Below are 26,387 nucleotides of genomic sequence, written 5' to 3'. Positions count from 1 at the left end.
AAGGCCAGAATGTCCAAAGCACAGAAAGGCGCCTGCTTTTCTCTGTCCTGCACTCCCCTCAGGGTGCACTGTCGCTGGCCACTGCAGTGACTAATCAGCTTGATCCTTGAAGAAGTGAAATGTAATACATTTTTCTCCTCAGAACTGTTAGTATGAAGTAGCCCATTCTAAGAGTTGTTTTATATTCTATCTTGTCATTCCCACACAAAACCATTTCTTATTTACTTAAACTGCTGCTGCTGCTACTGCTGCTAAGTCACTTCAGTCGTGTCTGTGTGACCCCATAGACGGCAGCCCACCAGGCTCCCCCGACCCTGGGATTCTCCAGGCGAGAACACTGGAGTGGGTTGCCATTTCCTTCTCCAATGTGTGAAAGTGAAAAGTGAAAGTTAAGTCGCTCAGTCGTGTCTGACCCTTAGCGACTCCACAGACTGCAGCCTACCAGGCTCCTCCGTCCATGGGATTTTCTAGGCAAGAGTACTGGAGTGGCTTGCCATTGCCTTCTCCCCACTGCTAAATAATTCTAATTCCTGGAATATTCCTGGGTCCATCCACCACCCTACATTAACCCCCACCCCACTCCCACCTACCCCCAGCCCTGTGCCCGCACCAGGTTTTAGTTCCCAGGCCTCTGAATCGCTTCAGCCTCATCAGCAGGAAACCTTACTTTTGATGGTTATTATCCCACAGAATTTACAGCTTTTATTTTGAAACTGTTAGCTACTTAAACTAATGATGAATCAGTGGTGCAACTCAAGACATGAAACACTATGTGTGTGCTTAGTCGCTCATGTTTACTCTTTGGGTCCCCATGAACTGTAGCCCGCTAGGTTCCTCTGTCCGTGGGGTTCTCCAGGCTTGAAGACTGGAGTGGGTTGCCATGCCCTCCTCAAGGGGATGTTCCCACCCCAGGGAGCGAACCCAGACTCCTGCATTCTGGGTGGATTCCTTTACCATCTGAGCCACCAGTGAAGCACCAAGTACTTCTAAAGCCTGACAAAATGCCTCGGCAACCAAAGGATGGAACATGCCAGTGTCTGCTGTGGCCCACTTGGGCCCGCCCCTCACGCCCAGAAGCGGAGTTTACAGCAAATGGTAGGTGTAGTCGCCACTGGAAACGTGTGTACTGTTTTTTGTTCTTTTTTCTTGTGAAACTGCGCCTCTGCTCCCTATCTGTGGTCTCGGGTCACCGGTCTTTCCTACTCATCCACGCGTCCCTCCACCCCAAGTGCATTCAGTTGTGCACATGAGAGGTTTGATTCCTTTCCGTGTAAAATCCTGACACACATAGTGCACGAAATATATAGTAGTTTATAGGGGAAAAGTCATTTTAATTAAGACATGGCACTAATAATTTTATAAATATCCTGAAATAAGTGTTCATGAGCTAGATTAGAATGTCAACTTTGGGGACTAGTGATGGAGCTGGAGTTTTTTCTCCAGTGTTAGGGAGCCTTATTACTGTCCTTTTCTGGTTTCTATGACCAGAGTAATAAATTGACTACAAAGACTCTTCATTTTAGGAGATTATTTTCAGTGATACTAGTTACTTGTATCAGCACCAGAGTCAAAGAGAAATATAGATTGGTCGCTGTGCTCTGTCGCCTCTGACTCTTTGAAACCGCATGGAGTGTAGCCTGCCAGGCTCCGCTGTCTATGGGATTTTCCAAGCAAGAATATTGGGGTGGGTTGCATTTCCTAATCCTGTAGATCTTCGACTCAGGGAATAAAGCCCCATCTCTTGCATCTCCAGTTCAGTTCAGTCGCTCAATCATGTCTGACTCTGCGACCCCATGAATCGCAGCACACCAGGCGTCCCTGTCTATCACTAACTCCCAGAGTTCACTCAAACTCATGTCCATTGAGTCGGTGATGCCATCCAGCCATCTCATCCTCTGTTCTCTTCTCCTCCTACCTTCAGTCTTTCCCAGCATCAAGGACTTTTCTAAGAGTCAGGATTTCCCATCAGGTGGCCAACGAACTGGAGCTTCAGCTTCAGCCTCACTTCTTCCAGTGAACATTCAGCACTAATTTCCTGTAGGATTGACTGGTTTGATCTCCGTGCAGTTCAAGGGACCCTCAAGACTCTTCAGCACCACAATCCGAAAGCATCCGTTCTTCTATGCTGAGCCGCCTTTATGGACCAGCTCTCACATCCCTACCTGACTACTAGAAGAACCATAGCTTTGAGTATAGGGACCTTTGTTGGCAAAGTAATGCCTTTTCTTTTTAAAACACTTTCTGGTTTTATCATAACTTTCCTTGCAAGGAGGAGCCCTGTTTTAATATTCTGGCTGCAGTCAGTTTAAGAGGTTTCTCCGCCCCGCCCACTGCGCCCGGAGGCCCGGCCCCGCACGTCTCGAAGCCCCTCCTCACACTCCCGCTGTCCCCACGCGTGTTCGGCCTCGCTCAACGCCCCGCCCCCCCGACGAGCAGGCTCCGCTGAGTCCCCGCCCCCAGGCCGCTCCGCCCTTTCACTGCGCCTGCGCGCAGAATCCCGCAAACCCGGAAGCGGAGCGCGGCAAGTGGAGGTCTCTGCTCAGCGTGAGTTTCTCTCTTTCTAATCAAACCTGCGCCTTCAGTCTCCTCTCCTCGGTACCCCGAGTCTCAGGTTAGCTAGTGACTAAATCCCTGCACCCGATCCACCATCCCCAGCAAGTTCAGACGTCTTGGTGAGCGGCAAAGGGGCGCCTCCATTTTGCTTTAAAGTCGCTCTGAAGCCGCTTCCAGCTTTTGGTCCACAGAGTCGCTGCGTTTCGCACCTCTTTCCTGCTTGAAATCATTTACTGACCTCACTGACCACTCTGCCTTTCCTACACCGCATACAGTTCTCTTTGGCGAGGTGGGTTTAATAGCTCCGCGGCCCCCAGCCTCGTTCTCTCGGCCCCTGGCCGCGCCGACCGCCCCGACCTCTCCGCTCCCGGAGAGGCCGCGTTGTCTCCCGGGTCCTGGGATTCTGGAGAGTCCCCCCCGCTGCTGAGACCCCTTCCCTCCTAGCCCCTCTGCCCTCAAGGCTCCTCAGGCCGGTGTGTGTGCCCCGTAGGCTTTCTCTTCATTGTGACGTTGCCTTGACCGGTGTCGGGGGAGGTGAACTGCGCCAGCCACGTGACACTCGCGGTTCTTCCGTCCCAAATTCCACCCGTTGCTGCTTGACTTTTGCGGAACCGGGCTTCTTAATCAGTCGCCATCTCTGTGAATAGTGGGCGAGGGATTGTCAGGAGAAGCAGAGACAGCGACTCATAGAGAAATAGAAAATGATGAAAAACATGAGGGAGAAGCGATGGCAATGAAGAGGATTGTGAGGAACTTGTGAAGAGACAACAGCATGAAAATTAGTTGGCCTTGAAGGCAGAGAGGTTAGGGAAAAAGTTTAGAGAAAAGCAGGATTTCCTGAGAGTTAAAGGTGAGCAAGACAGGGAGGTGTTCGGTCCGAGTCTTTGCGAACCCTGTATCTCCCAGAGTTTGCTCAGATTCTGTCCGTTGAATCCAGGGATGGTATCTCACCATCTCGTCCTCTGCCGCCCCCTTCTGTAGCCTTCAAGGGAGAGGGGCTGTAAATCAGGGGTCCCAAAGAGGGCGACAGTGTAGAGGCAGTTCACACAGAGAGCCCGCAAAGGGGATACAAGAGTTGGAACCTTGGCTTACAGAGCAATATCCTGCTGGGAGAGAAAGGGGCTCCTAGTGGTTGGAGGAGCTGAGAAAGGAAGCTGAAAGGAAGCACAGCCACTTGGCGGGGCCAGAGATGGAGGAAGAAAGGCAGAAATACAGGGAGATTGAGGATCACCAGGGAGGTTGGAGAGAAAGCAACTTGACGGGAACAGATGGCAGAGAGAGGCCGGATGGGAGTCAGGGAAGCAGAGAGGAGGACAGGGGCAGCAGGAGAGCAGAGGGGAGGAGAAAGGGAGCCGGAGAAACCAAATGAAGTGGAAACAGCTAGTGTACAGGTGGGGCAGGGGACTAGATCCAGAAAAGTGCTGAATCGATTGTATAAGAATTATTAAGTCGTGATATATTGATTTTTGTCTTTAAAATCTACTAAGTTTAAGACATTCTTTTTTAAATTATACGTATGAAAATGAGAATTGCAAAACTTCTGTCTGTAAGGCTTGTGCATTTTGTAATTATCTGTATTAAAAGATAACATCCATGTGCAGAGGCTATAGAAGTGGAGGCTGCGGCAGTGTCTTGATTCTCTCAGAGGTGGGTCTGCCCCTTCCCTTTTTCTGGTGTGGAGTAGAGGTTAAGAGTCACGACGTAATTTAAGCAATTAGTCTGATACTCCAATTTCCTCTCTTTTATGTGATCTAGTGAACTAGTTTATGTGAACTAGTGAGCTGAGTTGATCTGATGATGTTTCCCCCAGGTCCAGAAGCTGAGCAACAGTGATCCCTGAAATGATTGGCCAAATTGGGTGTGTGGCAGTTCTTGGAGGGACTGCCCAGTTAGTATTAGAATTTGAAATGGATACCAGTCTTGCAACATGAAAAATGACAATAATAGGATGGAGGCGGGAGCATAGGCTCAGAGTCAGAGAGAATCATGAGCCATCTGTGAATAAAGGTCGATGTGAAGCGACGCCTCCCACCTCCGCTGGCTTCCCCGTGTCCTGAGGGCAGCATCCTGACTCCTCAGGTGTCTCCACAGCCCTTTGTCACCCTCAGGTCGCTGCCAGGGTCTCCAGCCCCACCCTGGGAGCCGACCCCGTTCTCATGGTCAGTCTGTCCTGGTCACGTTCACTTAGTCCTTGTTCACAGACACCGAAACCTTCTCTGTCTCGGATCTTGGTTTCTACGCCTGCCTTTGGTCATTAAATCACGGTTGCCCTTGCTCTTTCTGTTCCTTCAGGTCTAGGCCAGAGAGGTCTCCCCATCTCCTTCTGATATTTGCTGTCATGTTAACCAGGTTTACTCCCTCTGTATTAATCACCTTCATCAGAGATGCCCTTCTCCTTTGATTATTTGGAGTCTTTCCTCTTTTCCCTTCATTGAAGGATGCCCCATGTTCCTCTTCCTCCCAGGATGTGTGCAACATCTCTCTTACAACATCTCACAGACTATGAATGTGTGTTTGGCTGAAGAATTCTCAGGGGAGATGGAGGTTACAGGGTAGGTGATGATGGTTCCCATGTCTGTTCTGGACATTTCAACTCTAATTGATCCTTATCCCATGTGGAGACTGCAGCCCCCAAGTCTTCTAAGCTCTGTCCATCCAGGGGCCAGTTGCCATCTTGGACAGCAGCTTTGCCTTCCAGCAGCTCATCTGCCCAGAGCAGCGGATGCTGAGTTTACTGTGGTTATCTTGCATTTAGCTGTGAGCAGGGAGAACGGGAGCCAGTGAGATTGGGGCATCTCTCGTCTTGTGAGATATATATCACGACTTCTTTATTGAACTCAGTCTGCCTGTCTCTCAACTACATAATATCCACAGTCGCTGATAGGATTCCCCAAGAGGACCAGGTTCTTTTTCTTCATATTCAGTCCCAGTGTCCTTGGATTTGCAGCTTGGGCAGATTTCTGTTGCAATACACATGCCCAGTGGTCTCTGCTCTTTTTCAACCATGCATGGAGAAGAGGTAGAAAAATGGGAGAAGGTGAAGGGAAGCTTCGTCGAAGTCTCCAGGAGGATAGTGAGAGCGAGAGTGGACCTTTTGATGAACCCAATGAATGTGTGTGTGTGAGAGAGAGAGAGACAAGTGTTGTTGTGGGAGATGTTGGTCAAAAGGTACAGACTATGAGTTGTGAAATGGGTAAGTCCTGGGGAGGTGTGTGCAGCATGCTGACTGTAGTTAATCCTGTTCTGTTACTGCATGCTGGGAATTTGTCAGGAGAGTACATTGTCAGTGTTTCACCACACACAGAACATGGGATTTTGGAGGTGATGGATGTGTTGGTTCGTGGATTGTGATAAATATTTCACGGTGTACACATGTGTCACATGGTCACAAGGTGTATGGTATGTATACACATACTCCTTTGGTTAGTCGGTTCTCCCCCATCAGAGTCGCTCCTTAGGATCTCATGTGGGGCCTCGCCCCAGGAATGTGCACAGAGCCGCAGATGATTCTGATCTGGATCCTGTATTGAGCACCAGGGCTCTTAGCCTCCACTTCTGAGACTGAGATCAGGCCCTGGGGGAGGGGAGGGTGCTCTGCTCTGAGTGGGGCTGCAGCAGGGCATGCTGTGTGAGCTTAAGGGGATCGTGGGGTCAGTGGAGGTGCCCCCTGCTGCTGTGTGCCTGAGGCCTCACCAGGAAGGGAGTGTGATCCGAGGGAAAGTGTGGAAAAGTCCTATGTTGGACTCTGTGTGGGACTTGACCATCCTGAGTCCCTCCTGAGACAGTGGGCACAGAGGACTGTCTGTTTCTCATGGTGAGGACTTCCTGTGTGTGGGGTTGGGGCTCAGGAAGGGGGTATGTTGACTCTCAGCATTAAACAGCATGCTTTCCACTTTCATGATAGACCTCTGAAGACTTGTTGCCTGAGGAAGAAACCAAGAAGATGAAAGAAAATGTGTCAGGCATGGCTCTTTCTCCGGTAAGGTCACATTCTCAGTAGGTTCTCAGTCTGTCCTTCCTGAAATGCCCTTCTCTGGACTCGCTAATCGTGTCTGACTCTGAAGTGTCCTGTCTGATTTCTGTACATGTACACTCACCTGGGGCCTTCCCTCAGGGCCTGGAGTCTCCACTTAGATCCTGTCTCCCCATGACCCGGTGACCTGGCCCTTGTGAGGAGGCTCCCCTGGGCACCGTCATGGGCAGGGCTTCACACCCATGGTTTGGAGATGGGTTCTCAGTGCTGTTGGGCAGCAGGGATTGCTTAGAGCCCATCTGGATGTGCTGTCTGCTCTCTGTCACCCAGGGTAAAGAAGCTGCCTGTGGAAGTCAGGTATTAGTGTGCACAATACTTGTTAAAAATCTGAAAAAGAGGGGGAATCAGATCTGACTTTTTATAGTACATAAATGCTGGAGAGGGTGTGGAGAAAAGGGAAGCCTCTTACACTGTTGGTGGGAATGCAAACTTGTACAGCCACTATGGAGAACAGTGTGGAGATTCCTTAAAAAACTGGAAATAGAACTGCCATATGACCCAGCAATCCCACTGCTGGGCATACACACTGAGGAAACCAGAATTTAAAGAGACACATGTACCCACACTGTTTATAATAGACAGGACATGGAAGCAACCTAGATGTCCATCAGCAGACGAATGGATAAGAAAGCTGTGGTACATATACATAATGGAATATTACTCAGCCATTAAAAAGAATACATTTGAATCAGTTCTAATGAGGTGGATGAAACTGGAACCTATTATACAGAGTGAAGTAAGCCAGAAAGAAAAACACCAATACAGTATACTAACGCATATATATGAAATTTAGAAAGATGGTAACGATAACTCTATATGCGAGACAGCAGAAGAGTCACAGATATATAGAACAGTCTTTTGGACTCTGGGAGAAGGTGAGGGTGGGATGATTTGAGAGAATAGCAGTGAAACGTGTATTATCATATGTGAAACAGGATGCCAGTCCAGGTTTCATACGTGAGACAGGGTGCTCAGGCCTGGTGCACGGGGATGACCCTGGGGGATGGGATAGGGAGGGAGGTGGGAGGGGGTTCAGGATGGGGAACACATCTACACCCATGGCTGATTCATGTCAGTGTATGACAGAACCTCTGCAATATTGTAAAGTAATTAGCCTCCAATTTAAATAAGTTTTTAAAAATAATAATAAAACTAAATGCGCATCTCTTAAAAATCTTAGTGTTTGGCAGTGGAAAGGAAAGTTCAGAAAGAGACTTCAGGTCTAGAGAGTGTTTCATTACCTTTTCTCATTTAAACTGTGAAATCAATTTTACTAATTTTTGTTTTTGGCTGCATGGTGAGTTTGGGTGGTCTTAGTTTTGTGAGTAGGGATTGAACCCAAAACCATGCAGTGGAAGTGTGGGATCTTAACCACTGGACCATCAGGGAATTCCTCAACTTTCCTAATCTTAATTAAATATTTCATTAATGGACTATAATAATAAATTTTTGATTATGTACTCATATATATACATAACTACATACCTCAAATTAAGGATAAAGTCACTTTTTTTAAATATATTTATTTGTTGTACGTAGTCTTCGTTGCTTCAATGACTTTTCCCTCATTCCGGCGAGTGGTGGCCACTCTCGTTGTAGTGGGGGCTTCTCCTTGCGTTGGCTTCTCTCATTTTGCAGCACAGGCTCTAGAGTGTACTGGCTTCAGTAGTTTCACCTGCTGGGCTATGGAGCTGTGGCTCAGGAATTGAGACTCAGGGACCTAGTTGCCCCTCATCATGTGGGTTCTTACCAGACCAGGCAACAACCCATGTCTCTTGCATTGGCCTGTGAATTCTTGACCATTGAGCCACCAGGGAAGCTTTCATAATATTTTTAAACACAGATATTTTATACACATTAGAATAAATTTTCTGTATATTATTTTCTGCTTGTATTACTGTTTATTTTTTTGAACTAGTATCCTTTTATTTTTTGAACTACAATAAGATAATGTTGAGGACTTCCCTGGTAGTACAGTGGATAAAAATGTGGCTGCCAATGTAGGGTGCACAGGTTCCATCCCAGATCCGGGAAGATGCTTCAGAACAACTAAGCCCATGTGCCACAATTACTGAGCCTGTGCTCCAGAGCCCAGGAGCCATAACTCCTGTAGCCTGCACACTCTAGAGCCTGTGCTCCAAAGCAAGAGAAGCCACTGCAGTGAGAAACCGGGCACTGCAGCTGCAACTGGAGAAAGCCCGCTCACAGCAGCGAAGGCCCAACATAACCCAAACAAATATGCTTTAAAAAAGACATAGAATGCTGACAAACTTAATGACGTACAACTGATTGATTTTTAATGTCCCAAAGATGCTGAAATATACAAGTAAAAGAAAATGGGAGTATCATCCCAGAATGTGTCAAAAGGCAACTCTTTGGAGTAGAAAATGGCCACCCGGGCAGGCTATAATGGGTCACAAATAGTCTGACACAACTGAGCAACTGAACAACAACGACCTTCACACACAACAGAGTGAGCTCTAAAAAACAAATCTAAACCTCTTTCTTCCTACAGATTCTTCAGTGGCTTCCAGTAGCTTTTGGAATAAAGTCCTACATCCTAGACCTTGTTGAAAGCAGCCTCTACCTGGCATCACCCCTCTTTATTCCCTGTGTCTCAGTCACACCGGTTGGCTTTCTGTTCACTAAATACCTTCCTGCCTCAGAGCCGGCACTTAGGCTGTTCTCTGGTCTTGCAACACTTCCATTTTCCACCTTGCCGATCCTAAGTGTTTCTTCCTCACGGAGACCTCGTCTGATTTCTTCATGTAGGTCAAGACTTTCTGGTAAATCTTCCCTTAGCACCAGGCTTGTTTCAGAGCACATGTTGCAATAATAATGTTAAAATTATGGATGAAATTATCTCACTGGCTGCTGGATTGTAAGTTCCATCACGTTCACTGCTGTATTTCTAGTTTGGGACACAGAGTTGGTGCTCAATTAAATTTAGATTGCGTGAAAGAAAAAAATAAAGACAGCTCTTCGTGTTTCAATCAGCTGTTTGTTTAGATGTGCATGCTTGAGTGCATGGATATGTAACTCCATAGTTTTATGATAAAACATCATCTCATAAATATGCTTTATACTTTGTAGCAGTTGCACTTGTATTTTAGGTGTATTCCATGACCTTAAGTTTTTTCTACCTCATCACATGAATGATGTAAACAGTAGTAAGATTACTGACATTGTGTGGATTAGCGGGGAGAGGGGGTGATTCTGTATAGTGACCATTATACAAGTGTTCCATTGCACTTCAGCTTCCTTGAACTTGTTTCCTGTATTCTCTGGGAACTCTCTGTGGATGGTCTTTTATACTGTTACTTAACTCTTTAATTCCTTCAGTTCATTTGTGTCTCCCAACCACCTGAACTCTAGTGCTGTTGCTTCATTTCTTAACTATTTAACCTGAGTGATTTCTTAGAGTGACAGAGTTTTCTCCTCAGTAAGGTGGACACAGATATTTCTCTAATGTGCTGTTATGTTGATGAGAAGTTCATATGTGTAAAGTGTTTATAGAGTAATGCTTAGTGTGTAGGAAGTGTTGAGACACCTCTGGTCAGTGTGATGATGTCATCTTCATCACAGTGTGTGTTCTTTTAAAGTCACTGTGGGCTTTGTTGTCTCTGAAGACAACTCATCTAGATAGTGAATGTCACTCAGTGTGTCGAATGTAACACTTCTGCATAGACAACCCACTGTTGATTGTAATTTCTTTTTCATGTCTTGTCCACACATATGACAAATTCCTGTTGGTTGGAGGATATCATCATCTTATGAAAAAACAGGAAATTAAATTAGAGACCACCAGTTTGCTCCAAATAGATTTGCATGGATCTGTCAGAATATTACTTCAGCTGAATTGACCTTACCTGTCTCACGTCTCCTTTTCTGTGAAAATAAGAACCCTCCTCAGGGCCCGTTGGTGAAATGTGTTTTCATTTCAGACACAGTTGACCTTCAAGGATGTGTTCATAGATTTCACTCCTGAGGAGTGGGAATGCCTGGACCCTGCCCAGAAGACCTTGTACAAGGACGTGATGGTGGAGACCCTCAGGAACCTGCTGTCTGTGGGTGAGGATCACTTCCTTCCGAAGTGGTGATATACTTTGGGGTACCTCTGCATGTTCCCTCTGTGTCTGTTGGAAGCCCCTGTTTTTCTTACTGAGATCAAAGCCTTGTTGACTCTCACATGTAAGGCTTCGTGATTGGCATTGGGAGGTCAAGCTTGTCCTTTCTTCAGGTGACCTGCCCACTGTGTGATACACAAGTAGTTTTTCCTGAGCTTGAGTGTTTATTAAGCTGATTTCAAACTTACGAAGGATCAAACCCATACCTCCTGTATTTGCAGGCATAGAGCCACCAGGATGTTAAGGAAATTAAATAAATAGTCTTGTTTAGGTTTCAAGACAAAGCAGCGCATTCTTCTGGCCTTCCTTCTAACCTGTCTGGACACACCCTGACTGTGAGCGCCCTGACTGTCTGCTGCGAGTGCAAGGCCTGTGGCACCATGAATAAGTTAGGGGACAAGCCTTGAGTTTGTTCAGCCCTTGGAGGGGCTCTGACCAACCAAGCCCCAGGCTTAGCAGCACCCAGGTTTTATAAGATGAAACAAACAGCACTGAGATGAAACCAGAGCTGCTGTTTGCTCACAGATTGATGATGCTATCAGTTCATGTCCTGGGATTATAAGCGGTAACCTCGAACTGCAGTCTTTGAAGTCTCACCCACAGAGTAGACACACTGCCTGGGACGTTTTCCCAACTGAGACTCCAGATATGCCGTGTCCTGGGACTTCCCAGCACTGTTTGAGTCTGGATGTTGGTCAGAAGCCAATTTGATGATGTATTCTCTGCTGTTTCTATTTTTCTTTTCTTTTAATGGTAGTATATTGAGAAAGAATCAGCTAGATAATTCTCTATCTGTATTATGTATTATTTAATTGCATAGGGATTCCTGGGTTTCTCAGATGGTAAAGAGTCTGCAAGCAATGCGGGAGACCTATATTCAACCCCTGGGTTGGGAAGATCCCCTGTAGAAGGAAATGGCAACCCATTCCAGTATTCTTGCCTTGAAAACCTCGTGCCCGGTTGAACCTGGTGGGCTACAGTTCGTGCAGTCGCTAAGAGCCAGACACGAGTGAACACCTTCACTTTCACTTTTTTCATTTGTGTAGAACACATGGCTTATTTTGTTAACAAATCCTTTGACCCTGAGACAAAAGTGAAAACTTTTGGCAAAACATTAATTGGTGCTGTGAGTAGGATTTGTGAGACAAAATGCCACTCTGTAAGAAAAGAAGAGATTAAGATTGATGAAGTTTTTATGCCGAGATAGGAAGGTTCATCTTTACTCATTAGCTAATAAATGGGATATATTCACTGGATTATGTGAGAATTGGGACCTTAAATTCAGTGGGCTGAACCCTTAGAAGTTACTGGATATTCGTGACTCTCACCTCTTGAGAAAGGATAAGAATCTGCCCTGCTGGATGAGAGGCTGGATCCTCCTCTCTCCTACTGTGAAGTACATAAAGCTAACTTAAAATTGTCTGAAGAGGACACTTCCGGGTGGGACCCGAGTGCGGCCGCGGGCCCGGGGCTGGCGCTTCCCGCAGCAACCATGGCGTACACCGGCCTCATCGTCCCTCTCATCGTGATGAGCGTGTTCTGGGGCATCGTCGGCTTCCTGGTGCCCTGGTTCATCCCTAAGGGTCCCAACCGGGGAGTTATCATCACTATATTGGTGACCTGTTCAGTTTGCTGCTATCTCTTTTGGCTGATTGCAATTCTGGCCCAGCTCAACCCTCTCTTTGGACCACAGTTGAAAAATGAAACCATCTGGTACCTCAAGTATCATTGGCCTTGAGGAAGAAGACCTGCTCACTGGTACTCAGTCATTGAGGTCACGGAGAGAACTTCTCTAGATGCAAAATCACCTCCATACCAGTCCACCTCCTTGACGTGCCCTCTGTGGCCATCAGCTGCCTTAAACGTTCACCCACATTTGAATCTTTTTCTACAATGCAGTATTTTTTTCCTGTCACCTTTTTTACACTTTGAATGATGTGCCTCTTTAAGCTAAACTGTGCTGCCTCTGTAAAATCTTTATGTACTCTTCCGAGATGGAAAGTGCTGGCCTTCTGAGAAATAATGTTACTCTCTCCTTGGAACCGATGGATTTGAAGATGGCTCCTGCCTGCTCACAACATGAGAATCAGCGGAGTGTTTAAAAAACTGTTACATGACAATAAGTCTCCAATGGGGCAGTCAGTCGGAGAACACATTTTCCAGGGAAAATCTGACCCACAGAATTATACCAAAGTATTTTCGGGTTGAATTTCTTATTTCTGTCATCTGTTGGAATAAATTATTTTTCTGCGCTCAAAAAAAAAAAAAAAATTGTCTGAAGAGAAGTTACAAGTGGAAACAGAATTATGCAGTTAGCGAGGATGATTGTCCACATTACAATGTCAGAGTATATTTTGGCTGATCAAATCCTCACTTTTTAAGTCGGCTCTCTATTGAGCCAGCCCACAGCTCCAGTAGTGTCCCCCACTGCCCTTTCTCTCTCCATTCTCTGTCCTGTTGTGGCCTTTCACCCCTCCCAACCCCTCTGTCTCCCTCTCCATCACTGGTCCCCTTGTAACTTCCCCTGTCTCTCAGGGGGGAGAGGGAGCCCAGGTTCCTCCACTCCTGCCCCCCACTCTAGGAAGTTTCTTTACCCCTTCAGATTCTCCTGATCAAACCAATACCCCCATCTCCCCAGAGTGACAATCCAAGATTCTTATCAGCCCATCTGTCCCTGTTAATCACAGTCAATTTGAGCACTGTTTGGTCTGTATTTTTGCCATGAAACTATGACTATAGTAGGAAAGTAGCTTTTTTGATACAGGATGGCCATGATATTCTTTACACTCTGGAGAAAACATAACTCCTATGAGTCTATTGCATTTATTTGAAAAATTGGAATATTAGTGCTGTTAGGTTGCATAGAATATTGCCTCTTTTACAGGAAAGATAGGAATTTTGGGGTTTTTTTTTTTGGCTGCAGCATGCGACAGGCAGTTGGGATCTTAGTTCCCCATTCATGGATGGACTCTGCGCCCCCCTACAATGGAAGCACAGAGTCCTATCCATTAGAGCACCAGGGAATTTCCCTCAAAGATTACTTTCGGGTAAAAAATATATTAACTTTTTGTCATGCTTATTGTGACATGTCCCTTTGTCTACATTACATCATGTATGTTGTTAATTTGCATTTTATTCCTGACAGTGTTGTCTCTGACTCCGGGTAGTAAGTTTTCAAAGCATATTCCTTTCTTGTGATAAGAATACATTTTAAAAATAATTTAGTTTTTATTCATTTTTGACTGTGCTGGGTCTTTGTTGTGATTCGGGCTTCTCTCTACTTCTGGCACGCAGGGCCTACTCGCTGGTTACAGTGCGCAGGCTTCTCACTGCAGTGCCTTCTCTCATTGCAGCGTGTGGGCTCTAGGTGCCCAGGCCTCAGTAGTTACAGGTGCTGGGCTCTAGAGCATAGGCTTAGCTGCTCTGAGGCATGTGTGATCTCCCCAGACCAGCACTTGAACTATGTGCCCTTCATTGGCAGGTGCATTCTTTACCCCTGAGCCACCAGGGAACCCCAAAGCATGTTCCTTTACATGTATGTTGGGGCCAGTGAACTGGATAAGTTAAGGTTACTGTATAGATAGGGAATTGCTGTACTGAATGGCTATTGTGTCAGTAGAGAATATTTCATTTACTAATTTTTTTAGTTTACAGACGATGGTCTTTCTGAATGTATTATCCAATGTAACTGGTATGAACTACTTGTTAATGTCATAAAATGGCCTATACATCCACACTGATTGGTTTATAATAGATATTTATAAAAGTGTGTTTTGTTTTGGTTTTAAATCGTATGAGGGAATTCCCTGGTGGTCCAGTGGCTAGAATTCAGCACTTTTAACTGCTTGAGCCTAGGTTCACTCCCTGGTCATGGAATTAAAATCCCGCAAGGGACGTGGTATGACAAAAAATATTGTTTTAAATGAATCCTCTATTTCCTAATGCTGTGTTTGTTGTGCAGTTGTAAATTGCCCTTTTTTTCTTTTTCTTGTTCCTTCACTAAGTCATGTTTGATACTTTGCAACCCCATGAACTACAGCACGCCAGGCCTCCCTGTGCTTCACTGTTTCCTTGAGTTTGCTCAAACTCATCCAACCATCTCATGCTCTGTTGCCCCCTCTTCCTTCTGCCGTTGACCTTCCCCAGCATCAGGGTCTTTTCCAGTGAGTCAGCTCTTTGCATCACGAAGTCTAAGTATTGGAGCTTCAGCTTCAGCATCAGCCCTTCCAATGAATATTCAGGGTTGACTTCCTTCAGGGCTGACTGGTTTTATCTCCTTGCAGTCCAAGGGAGTCTCAAGAGCCTTCTCCAGCACCACAGTTCGAAATCATCAATTCTTTGGCACTCAGCCTTCTTTATAGTTCGACTCTCACATCCATACATGATGACTGGAAAAACCATAGCTCTGACTCCATGGACATTTGTTAGCAAAAGTGATGTCTCTGCTTTTTAATATGCTCTCTGGGTATGTCATAGCTTTTCTTCCAAGGAGTAAGCATCTTTTAATTTCATGGCTGCAGTTACCATCCGTGGTGATTTTCGAGCCCACGAAAATAAAATCTGGCACTGTTTCCTTTTTTCCCCCATCTATTTGCCATCAAGTGATAGGACCAGATGCCATGGTCTTAGTGTTTTGAATGTTGAGTTTTAAGCCAGCTTTTTTTACTGTCCTCTTTCACTCCATCAAGAGGCTGTTTAATTCCTCTTTGCTCTCTGCCATTAAAGTGGATTCATGTGCATATCTGAGATTGTTGATACTTCTCCTGGCAATCTTGATTCCAGCTTGTGTTTAATCCAACCTGGTATTTTGCATGATGTACTCTGCATATAAGTTAAATAAGCAGGGTGACAATATACAGCCTTGACGTACTGCCTTTCCAGTTTTGAACCAGGTAGTTGTTCCATGTCTGGTTCTAACTTTTACTTCTTGTCCTGCATACAGGTTTCTCAGGAGACAGGTAAGTTGGGTATTCCCATCTCTTTAAGAAACTGCTCTTTAGTTTTTACATTATTCATTATTTAGTTTCTTTTGGCTTATTTACCATTACAATATATTGTCTAGTCTTTGCATGCATACTTAGTCTTTCAGAGGTGTCTGACTCTGTGACCCCATGGACTGTAGCCTGCCAGGCTTCTCTGTCCATGGAATTTCTTTCAGGCAAGAATACTGGAGTGGGTTGTCATTTCTGTCTCCACAGGTTCATCCAGATCCAGGGATTGAACTCTAGTCTTTTGCATCTCCTGTAGTGGCAGGCGGATTATTTACCACTGAGAAACCTGCCAAGCCCTGTCTGTTCTTTAGCATGTAATTATGTATAAGTATGTGTATATTGTGTATAATGTATTTTTTTCCTCCTCAATTATGAGACAATAGTATGTTTACTACCAATTAGAGCCAAGTAGAGTGTGCTTTGGGGTCATGGTGTGATAATACCCTTTTCTTTGAGAGCTGACATAGGTTTGAACTATGTGAATGTTTTTGTCATTGTGTGTGTGAAACTAGCCTACTGTAAAATTAATTTGAATTACAGGTTATCACTCTTTTTAAATTTTTTTAAAATTTTATTTATTTATTTGGCTGTGCTGGGTCTTTGTTGCTGCACGAGCTTTTCTCTATTTGTGTAGAGCGGGTGCTACTCTATAGTTGCAGTGTGTGAGCCTCTCATTGCCTTGTCTTCTCTTATTTTGGAACACAGGCTCTAGGTTGTGATGGCTTGTGTAGTTGTAGCATATGGGATCAACAGTGGTGGCTCCCAGGCTTCCAAGCATAGGCTTAATAGTTGTAGCTTACGGGCTTAGTTGCTTCATATCATGTGGGATCTTCCTAGGTCAGGGATTGAATCCATGTTTCCTGCATTGGCAGGTGGATTCTTTACCTCTGAGCTACCAGGGAAGCCTAATTACTCTTTCTTTATTAAACACTATACCGTTAGTGTTTCTTTTATTTTGAAAATCATCACTGGGAAGATTCATAATTCTGTTCAGGATGGGTATTACTTTTGGTGTAAGATCATGTGTTCAACGTGAAAGAATTTATTTATGAATTATAATTAATAGGATGCATATGGTTCTTTGTATCTTGTAGATATGTCTCATACACATATAAGCCGGAAATTACCAACAAAAGCAAACAGTGATAAAGGAGAAATATTTCAAACAGTGATGTTGGGAAGACCTGAAAGCCATGAAATCACAGATTTCTTCCTCAGAGAGATCCAGGAAAATTTGCATGAATTTGAGTGTCAGGGGAGAGATGATGAAAGAAATTACAAAGGAATGTCTATAACCCAGAACAAAAATCTCACTAATGAAAGTGATTGGCACAGTAGAATTGAGGCAGGAAATAAGCCTGTTGAAAATAGGCATGGATCAAGCTTTCAAGATGAACTGCAGATACTTCAACCTGAAGGGAAAACATTTAAATGTATTCAAGCTGTGAGGAATATCAACAGCACCTCAGATTTAACACTTCAGAAAACTCCTAGTTTCTGCACCAGCATTTCTAATATATGTGAGAGTGCTATTCTGTACCCTTCTGTAATGGCACAAGACCAGGAAGCACACAGGGGAAAACCTTACAAATGTACTGAGTGTGCCATGACCTTTGTTGAGGACTCGGAACTCACTGGACATCAAAGGATCCATAGAGAGAAACCATATAAATGTGATGTATGTGGAAAGGCCTTTAGTCAAAATGCAAGACCTATAGTTCATCGGAGAATTCGTACTGAAGAGAAACCATATAAATATGATGAATATAGCAGAGCTCTCAGTGTACATTCAGCCTTTACTGACCATCAAGCAGTTCGTACAGGAGAGAAACCATATAAATGTAATTTATGTGGCAAAGCATTCAGTCACATGTCTTATTTTACAGTTCACTGGAGAATTCATACTGGACAGAAACCTTACATATGTAATGAGTGTGGCAAAGCTTTTAGCGCACATTCAGACTTAACTAGACATCAAGCAGTTCATACAGGAGAGAAACCATATAAATGTGACATATGTGGAAAAGCCTTTAGTCAAAACGCAACACTTACAGTTCATAGGAGAATTCATACTGGAGAGAAACCATATAAATGTGATATATGTGGCCGGTGCTTTACTCGAAATGCACACCTTGGGATTCATCGGAGAATTCATACTGGAGAGAAACCATATAAATGTGATGAGTGCGGAAAAGCTTTTAGTGCACATTCAGACTTAAGTAAACATCAAGCACTTCATACAGGAGAGAAACCATATAAATGTAATTTATGTGGCAAAGCCTTCAGTCTCAGGTCTTATTTTACACTCCATTGGAGAATTCATACTGGAGAGAAACCATATCAGTGTGATATATGTGGCCAGTGCTTTAGTCGAAATTCATACCTTAGGAATCATCGGAGAATTCATACTGGAGAGAAACCTTACAAATGTAATGAGTGTGGCAAAGCCTTCAGTCAGAGTTCAGGCCTTATAACTCATCAGAGAATTCATACTTTAGAGAAGCCGTATAAATGTGATGAGTGTGGCAAAACTTTTAGTGCACATCCAGACTTAACTAAACATAAAGCAGTTCACACAGGAGAGAATCCATATAAATGTAATTTATGTGGCAGAGCCTTCAGGTACAGGGCTTCCTTTGCAGTTCATCACAGAACTCATACTGGAGAGAAACCATACAAATGTGATGAGTGTGGCAAAGCTTATAGTGCACGTTCAACATTTATTTACCATCAAGCAATACATACAGGAGAGAAACCATATAAATGTAATTTTTGTGGCACAGCCTTCAGGTACAGGACCGACTTTTCAGTTCATCAAATAATTCATAATGGAGAGTAACCTTACAAATGTCCTGAGTGTGGCAGAGTCTTTAGTCGGAATTTGGTCCTTACAGTCAATCAGAGAGTTGATATAAAAGAGAAACCATGTAAATATGATATGTGTGGTCGGTACCTTACTTAAATTGCACACCTTGGAATTAATTGAAGAATTCATACTGGAGAAGAATCTCACAAATGTAATGAGTGGCAAAGCCTTTAGTGCATGTTCAGCCTTAACTGACCATTAGGCAGTTCATACAGGAAAGAAACCATAGACATGTCATTTATGTGCAAAGCCTTCAGTCGCAGGAATCACTTTTCAGATCTTCTGAGAATCCATACTACAGTGAAAACTTACAAATGTAATGAATGCAGTAAAGCATATCATCTGTTTGACCCTCAGAAAAGTCACACTGGAGGAAAACCAAACAAATGTATTGTATGTGGCAAAGCTTTGATTCTATGTTCAGACTTAAGTAACCATCAGGTATAATTCTGAATTGAGATCTTACCCACATCGTGTATGTGGCAGGTGTCTTGGACCAAGGCCTTCGTTTCTTACAAAGCAAGAGAAAATTCATGCTGGAGAGAAGCCATACATTTAGAGTGCAGTCAATCTTAAGTGACCATAAGGTAACTCTTATGGAGGGAACCATATAAATGTAATGTGTTGCCAGGTCTTCAGTAACAGGTCTCATCATTCACATCATCAGAGAATTCATAATGCAGAGACACCTTACAAACATAAGGTGGGGAACATACTGGAATAGTACTTTACAAATGCAATGGGGGTGGAAAAAGTTTCACCTTGAGTTGGATGCATTTGACAACAAGAGTCCATGTTGAAGAAGAGTCATGGAAATGTGTGGGCAAGGGCTTTCTCCAGGTTCCAAGTGCACTAGACCTCAAATTACACGTCTTTCAGAGAAACTACACAGATACAATGTGCACACTAAAACGTTAACCCAAAGTTCAAATTTGTGAAACATAAAAGGATTTATATTGGAGAGCAAGCTTGTACAGGTAATGAATGTTGTATAGTTTTTTTTCATCAGATATTCACACCTTGGGCATAATGAGGTAATTTATGCAGATCAGAAACTGAACAGATATACTGAATGTGTATACCTTAGAAATGAAACACTTCTAAGAAAACCAGTACGTCTTCAAGATTCACCAAGAAATTCATATTGGGGAGAATCCTTACAGATGTAATGATTTTGCTAAGTTTTTAGACCAGTTCTTACAGCAGGCCACACATCAGACAGTTCATATTAGGAATAAATAAATCTTTAGTTCTACAACATTAACCTCCAATACTATTGCAGAATAATTGTATTAAATATGTTGAAACTTATGGCATGAGGTGTATATTAAATATGTTGAAACTGAAGGACATGTAGGAAGATAGCCCAGTATCTTCAGTGTGTAAAGTATTAGTGGAGTTTTCTTGAGAAGACCATATTAGTATTGAGAGGGTAACAGGCAGGAAGGCCAGGGGTCTCCAAACGGAGGAAGTAGGCTGCAAGTGTCAGACATTTTTCTCTCAAGTGGCAGGAGGAAACAAGCGATATTTTTTTCCTTCTCTATACAGATTTAAAAGGAGGTTTCTCTTAAAATGCTGTGTTGCCATAATGACACCTGGTTTCACCTGAAGTTAACTATTTTCAGACCTTGAGTTAACCAATGCATTTTTCTTATGGAAATGTTTGTCTTAAGCTATGTTAATGTACTATGCATTTACCCCAGACTGTCTTCAAGTCAGTTCCTACTTGACAAACCATTATGTTATACTCAGATACTGTTCCCCTAATCTATGTAAATGAAACTATTTGTATGATAATCTGCCCTTTCTACAAGATTCAAGTCAATCGTTTTATGGCTCCGGATGACTCATCTGGTGTCAAGATTATCCCAAAATACATTTTATGGATTAGGGACCTGGTGCCATTCTGTGTTTTAAGATATTCCTTTTTTTTCATTAACAGACTGCTAGTGACTATGTATGGCAACCCACTCCAGTGTTCTTGCCTGGAGAATCCCAGGGATGGGGGAGCCTGGTGGGCTTCCGTCTATGGGGTCACACAGAGTCGGACACGACTGAAGTGACTTAGCAGCAGCAGCAGCAGCAGTGACTATGTAACATCCAGCTGGAGACTAGCAGGGGTTACTCTTTCTACCCCCTTCTGATGCCTATGTCAGAAGCTTTCTCTATCTCCTTTATACTTTAACAAAACTTTATTACAAAAGCTCTGAGCGATTAAGTCTCTGTCCCCGGATTGAATTCTCCAGAGGCCAAGAATCCCGGCATCTTTCCGTGGTTCAGCAACAACCTTTCATTATGACTTTTCTGCAGTAGTTTGAAAACCTTCTGTAGCTTTCATACAGGCCTTTCATGATGGTCTCTGCAGAGGAATTAGTAAGATGAAGAGGCTAACCTGATTAAGTGTGGTTCATTCATATCCATCTTTCCTAAGAAAATAGGGACATTGAATTATTCAATTCACTGGTGTGTGAATTGGCATCAGTAAGGGCACTTCATGGGAAATAGATGGGGAAACTGGAAATAGTGTCAGACTTTATTTTTGGGGGCTCCAAAAATCACTGCGGATGCTGATTGCAGCCATGAAATTAAAAGACGCTTATTCCTTGGAAGGAAAGTTATGACCAACCTAGATAGCATATTAAAAAGCAGAGACATTACTTTGCCAACCAAGGTCTGTCTAGTCAAGGCTATGGTTTTTCCTGTGGTCATGTATGGATGTGAGAGTTGGACTGTGAAGAAAGCTGATCGCCGAAGAATTGATGCTTTTGAACTGTGGTGTTGGAGAAGACTCTTGAGAGTCCCTTGGACTGCAAGGAGATCCAACCGGTCCATTCTAAAGGAGATCAATCCTGGCTGCTCATTGGAGGGACTGATGCTAAAGCTGAAACTCCAATACTTTGGCCACCTCATGCGACGAGTTGACTCACTGGAAAAGACTCTGATGCTGGGAAAGATTGGGGGTGGGAGGAGAAGGGGACGACAGAGAGTGAGATGGCTGGATGGCATCACCGACTCGATGGACATGAGTTTGAGTGAACTCGGGAGTTGGTGATGGACAGGGAGGCCTGGCGTGCTGTGGTTCATGGGGTCGCAAAGAGTCAGACACGACTGAGCGACTGAACTGAACTGAAGGGCAGAGAATAATATAAAACTGTGCCATAACTTACCATGCTTGTTATGTTCAGGGCACCCTTCCATACACAGACCACAGAATGTTGTAGGACTGGGTGCTATACCATCTGACCATCCAGAGAGCAGTTATCTGAGTGGAAATTTAATCAAAAGAAACCAATAGTATGTATATGTGTATGATTGACATTTAACTTCTGCCAGTACCATTTGCTACCGTTTTTTTCAGAATGTATCATGGATCTCTTTTGATTCATAAAATGTAATCACTTTCTCCACAACCCTGGATGAATCATATTCTTCCCACCAACAGGGTTTTATCTGACTTCAGTATTTTGTAACAGATGGTAATAATGCAGTGTTAGGCTCTTGGGGCTGAAACAATCTATGAGAATTGCTTTCCACAATGGAACCAAAGATCATGCAGTCTGGGAATTAACATATTCATAATTTGCACTTGAGTTACTCTGCTTCAGAACATTCAGACAGCTGTAATTAAAATACCATAGCAGTGCATTTTCAAACTCAAAATATATTTAAATAGAAAAATTGTGGACTTCCCCAGCAGTCCAGTGGTTCAAACTCCACACTTCATTGCAGAGGGCACGGTTTGATTCATGCTCAGGGAAGTAAGATTCTGCAAGATGCCAGGCAGCACCCCCCCAAAAAAAAGGTACAAAAATTTGAACTTAGAAATTTTAAAGATCTAATTGAAGTTGAATAATTCATGAATCAGGGAGCACCCTATCTAGTTCATTCAGAGGTGCTCAAAGCAACTGTACAACATTGAAGGCTTCCGTAGGTAGAAACTAGATAGGACAAGAAAATTACTCACAAGCACATTGCTTCAGGTCTGGTCTCCTATGCAGGGGTGTGGGCAGGAGGAGGGTGTAGCCAGCGTCTTGCCTTGCAGATTACTGCACTAGTGTCCTGGAAATTCCAGTCAGTGACTCCTGGTCACGTTTTTAAGCAGGCAGACCCTGCAGTGAAGAGTTAGTTTGTCCTGCCTCCAGCAGGACACCTTTGGCCTGTCTCTTCTTTTTAACATGGCCTGAAGCTTGCCATGCATCAGTGAGTGTGCCCTGTATGAATAGGTATCTTCATGTTCTTTCTCTATTGCTTGACATGAAGAAAAAATAAGCATACAGTTGTTGAGTCATGAAGTCGTGTCCAACTCTGTGACCCATAGACTATAGCCCGCCAGTCTCCTCTGTGGAATTTCCCAGGCAAGAATACTAGAGTGGGTTGCCATTTACTCCTCCAGAGGATCTTCTTGACCTAGGGATCAAACCTTCGTCTCCTGCATTGACAGGCAGACTCTTTACTGCTGAGCCAGCTGGGAAGCCCCAAATAACAAGTTGAGTCTTTAAGTTTTAATGACAGATATTCTAATTCCAGCATCAAGGCAGGGAAATGAAAAATACCCATTTTTGAAATGTGGTTTGTACCACTCTAGCTGAAAGTGAGAGATAAAGGCTTGTAGTTGGGAAATTATTTTAAATTTTTATTATATAAACTTTTTTTTTTTATTATATAAGCTTTTTAGGTTTGTTTTGAAAGACATGAAACAGTTTTTTCTTATGATCTTCAATTTTTTTTATTTCCACATATAAATTTTCAGTAAAGATCACTCTAATATAATGACCTCCTTCACTCATGATAACTTCACAAACATAGCCATGTGTATTCTTAATTTCTCAGCCACTGTGCATCAAGGCAAGGCCTTGAGACCAGTTTTGCCAAATATGGTGTGAGTGCAAGTAATGCATTACTCATCTGAATGATGTTATAAATAAATCACCCAAGGAACTTCCTGGTGAACCAATGGTTTGATTTCTGTGCTTTCACTGCCCGGAGAGCCTGAGTTCAAGCTCTGGTCAGGGAACTAACATTCTGCAATCTGCATGGCATGTCGGAAAAAAAAAAAAAATCACTAAGACCCTTTGTCAATCTCCAACTGGATTAATTGACCCAAATGTGGCCTAGCTATTGCTCCAAGCAATTACTGATGCAATATCAGTATAGTTTTTACCAGCCTGTAAATTGTTTTTATAACTTAAGGTCTCTTTAATGTGGGGATGATTCATTTGTTTATTTTTGGCTGTGCTGGGTCATATTTGTTGGGCTCAGGGCTGCTCTCTAGTGGTTGTTGGGCCTCTCATTGTGTGACTTTTTTAGTTGCAGAGCATGGATCTAGGTCATGTGGGCTCAGTAGTTGTGATGCTCGGACTTAGCTGCCCTGTGATATATGATGTCTTCGTGGACCAGGGAGCTAACCCGTGTGCCCTGGCAGGTGGATTCCTAACCACTGGACCTACAGCTATGTCTCTAATCTAATGTTTGTATAAGCACCTGTGAGATCCATTGAGGGGAAGCTGAAACCACAAATAAATTCTCCCAGACTGAATTTTTTGTTCGTTTGTTTCGTTGGTTGTTTTAAATCATGGGGGATCTTAAGGTTAACCATTATACGTCTTTGTATTCACTTTTTAATTTGATCTTTTCAGAGATACAAATAAATCTGTTTATAAGAAAAATGTGTGTGTGTGCACGCTAGGTCACTTCAGTCCTGCCTGACTCTTTGCAACCCTAAGGACTGTAGCCTCCCAGGCTCCTCTGCCCTCTTGTCTCCTGCACTGGCAGGAAGATTCTTTACTACTACTACCTCCTGGGAAGCCGAAAGCTGTTGCTAGTGAGCTCTAAAAATGTCGCAGTTTAGGAGTTTCTTATTTAAAGGATCCACCATTTGGCTATTGAGTAGTAATAGCCCAACAAGCCCTCAAGGCTGTAAGACACAAGACACGTCACCACAAGAGGGTGCAAAGAATGCAGCCTTCAAAATAGTCTAAGAAAGTGAAAGCCCTTGTACAAGCAGACAAAAGGAAGGCTAAAATAATGGCAGGGACCATTAATGGCTGGGACCCCTTATGACAAATTCCCCTGAGAGCTGGTCCAGTCTATTTAACCGGCTGCCAAATATAACCCTCTGTGTACCTTCCAGACCAAGTTCTCAAAACAGAACAAAATGACAAAATATCGGGTAGACCATTGATACCACAAAGGTACAGGGAGAGATTCAGGTTCCTCTTCAGTTCGGTCGCTCAGTCGTGTCTGACTCTCTGCGACCCCATGAATCACAGCACGCCAGGCCTCCCTGTCCATCACCAACTCCCGGAGTTCACTCAGACTCATGTCCATCGAGTCGGTGATGCCATCAAGCCATCTCATTCTCTGTCGTCCCCTTCTCCTCCTGCCCCCAATCCCTCCTGGCATCAGAGCCTTTTCCAGTGAGTCAACTCTTCACATGAGGTGGCCACAGTATTGGAGTTTCAGCTTTAGCATCAGTCCTTCCAATGGACACTCAGGACTGATCTCCTTTAGAATGGACTGGTTGGATCTCCTTGCAGTCCAAGGGACTCTCAAGAATCTTCTCCAGCACCACAGCTCAAAAGCATCAATTCTTCAGTGCTCAGCTTTCTTCACAGTCCAACTCTCACATCCATACATGACCACTGGAAAAACCATAGCATTGACTAGACAGACCTTTGTTGGCAAAGTAATGTCTCTGCTTTTTAATATGCTATCTAGGTTGCTCATAACTTTCCTTCCAAGGAGTAAAGCGTCTTTTAATTTCATGGCTGCAATCAGCATCCGCAGTGATTTTGGAGCCCAAAAAAGACTTAATCCTTTAGGGCCGGAATTCTGAAAAGATGTTTTACAAAACTGGCTTTCTCTAGCCAGTTTTGGAATGTCAAAAAGAGCTCCCACGTTGGCCATTTTTAAAGCAGAATTTCCTTAGTACCCAGTTAAGTACCCCCAAGTATAATTCCGTACCGACATAAAGCTGGCTCAGATTTAGTTGGAGGTTGGAGTCCTGATGCTTCTTTTCTTGGTCAGTCCAGATCACTCAGTGTTCGTTTTTCTGCTGTGCTGGATCTATTGCCTTACATGGGCTTTCCCTAGTTGCAGCAAATGGGGGCTACTCTGTAGTTGCTATGCGCAGGCTTCTCGTAGCTATAGCAGTGAGCCTACTGTAGCCCACTAATCACTAGAAGAAAAAATGAAAGTCACTCAGTCGTGTCCGACTCTTTGTGACCACATGGACTGTAGCCCTCAGAGGAGCCTGGTGGGGTCACAAAGAGTCGGACACGACTGAGTGACACCTTCACTTTTTCTCCTAGTTTTCAGATCTCCCAGTTATTGGTTGATCACCCTGAATTTTACTTGGCAGTGTATTAACGGACTTAGTTCAAACACACTGAGTGGGACTCTCAAACTTATCTGGACTTGCTAAGGAGGTGGATGGCCCCATGAGGCGCTTACTGATGTACCAAGGTCAGTATCTCCAAAGCACAGACTGGTGCCTGTTTTTCTCCATCCTGAATTCGCTTTGGGTGCACTGTAGTGTCTAACGAGCTTGATCCTTGAAGAACTGGGATGTCAAGACACTTTTCTCCTTACAGGTGTTAGTAGGAAGTAGCCGGTTGTAAGAGTTGTGTGTTTCACATTCTAGCTTCCCATCCCTACACAAATCCAGCTGTTTACTTAAACTGCTTAAATTAATTCTAATTGCAGGAATATCTGGGTTTCTGGGTGCAGCCACCACACTACATTAATCCCCAATCCCGTCACCACACCAGATTTCAGTTCCCAGACCTGAATCCCTTTAGCCTCATCAGCAGATTCCC

The 26,387-nt window shown here is 43.9% G+C and overlaps 1 protein-coding gene and 1 pseudogene across 1 annotated transcript; both read left to right on the top strand.

Annotated features, from left to right (window-relative positions):
- Positions 1-1,027: 1,027 nt before the first annotated feature.
- LOC129546322 (uncharacterized) lies at positions 1,028-24,966 on the top strand. Its single transcript, XM_088829956.1, has 5 exons — positions 1,028-1,095; positions 2,301-2,544; positions 6,458-6,532; positions 10,531-10,657; positions 16,799-24,966. Exons 1-5 carry the CDS (start codon positions 1,028-1,030, stop codon positions 18,541-18,543), a joined length of 2,259 nt encoding a protein of 752 aa, XP_088686082.1. The 3' UTR covers positions 18,544-24,966.
- On the top strand, positions 12,133-13,623 carry LOC148774298 (V-type proton ATPase subunit e 1 pseudogene; annotated as a pseudogene).
- Positions 24,967-26,387: the final 1,421 nt, after the last annotated feature.

Source organism: Moschus berezovskii, chromosome 22, assembly GCF_049115385.1.
Source record: "Moschus berezovskii isolate FMDL1 chromosome 22, NW_MosBer_1.0, whole genome shotgun sequence".
In the NCBI taxonomy this organism is placed as follows: domain Eukaryota; kingdom Metazoa; phylum Chordata; class Mammalia; order Artiodactyla; family Moschidae; genus Moschus; species Moschus berezovskii.
The sequence above is the reverse complement of the archived record's forward strand: the minus strand, read 5'-3'. Positions and strand labels throughout refer to the sequence as shown.

Bases quoted from the DNA above. Each gene is read 5' to 3' on its own strand.
- LOC129546322 (XM_088829956.1), top strand. From the start codon at position 1,028: ATGCCAGTGTCTGCTGTGGCCCACTTGGGCCCGCCCCTCACGCCCAGA. The intron at 1,096-2,300 runs GTAGGTGTAGTC...TTCTGGCTGCAG, and splicing joins AGCGGAGTTTACAGCAAATG to TCAGTTTAAGAGGTTTCTCC. The intron at 6,533-10,530 runs GTAAGGTCACAT...TTTTCATTTCAG, and splicing joins CAGGCATGGCTCTTTCTCCG to ACACAGTTGACCTTCAAGGA.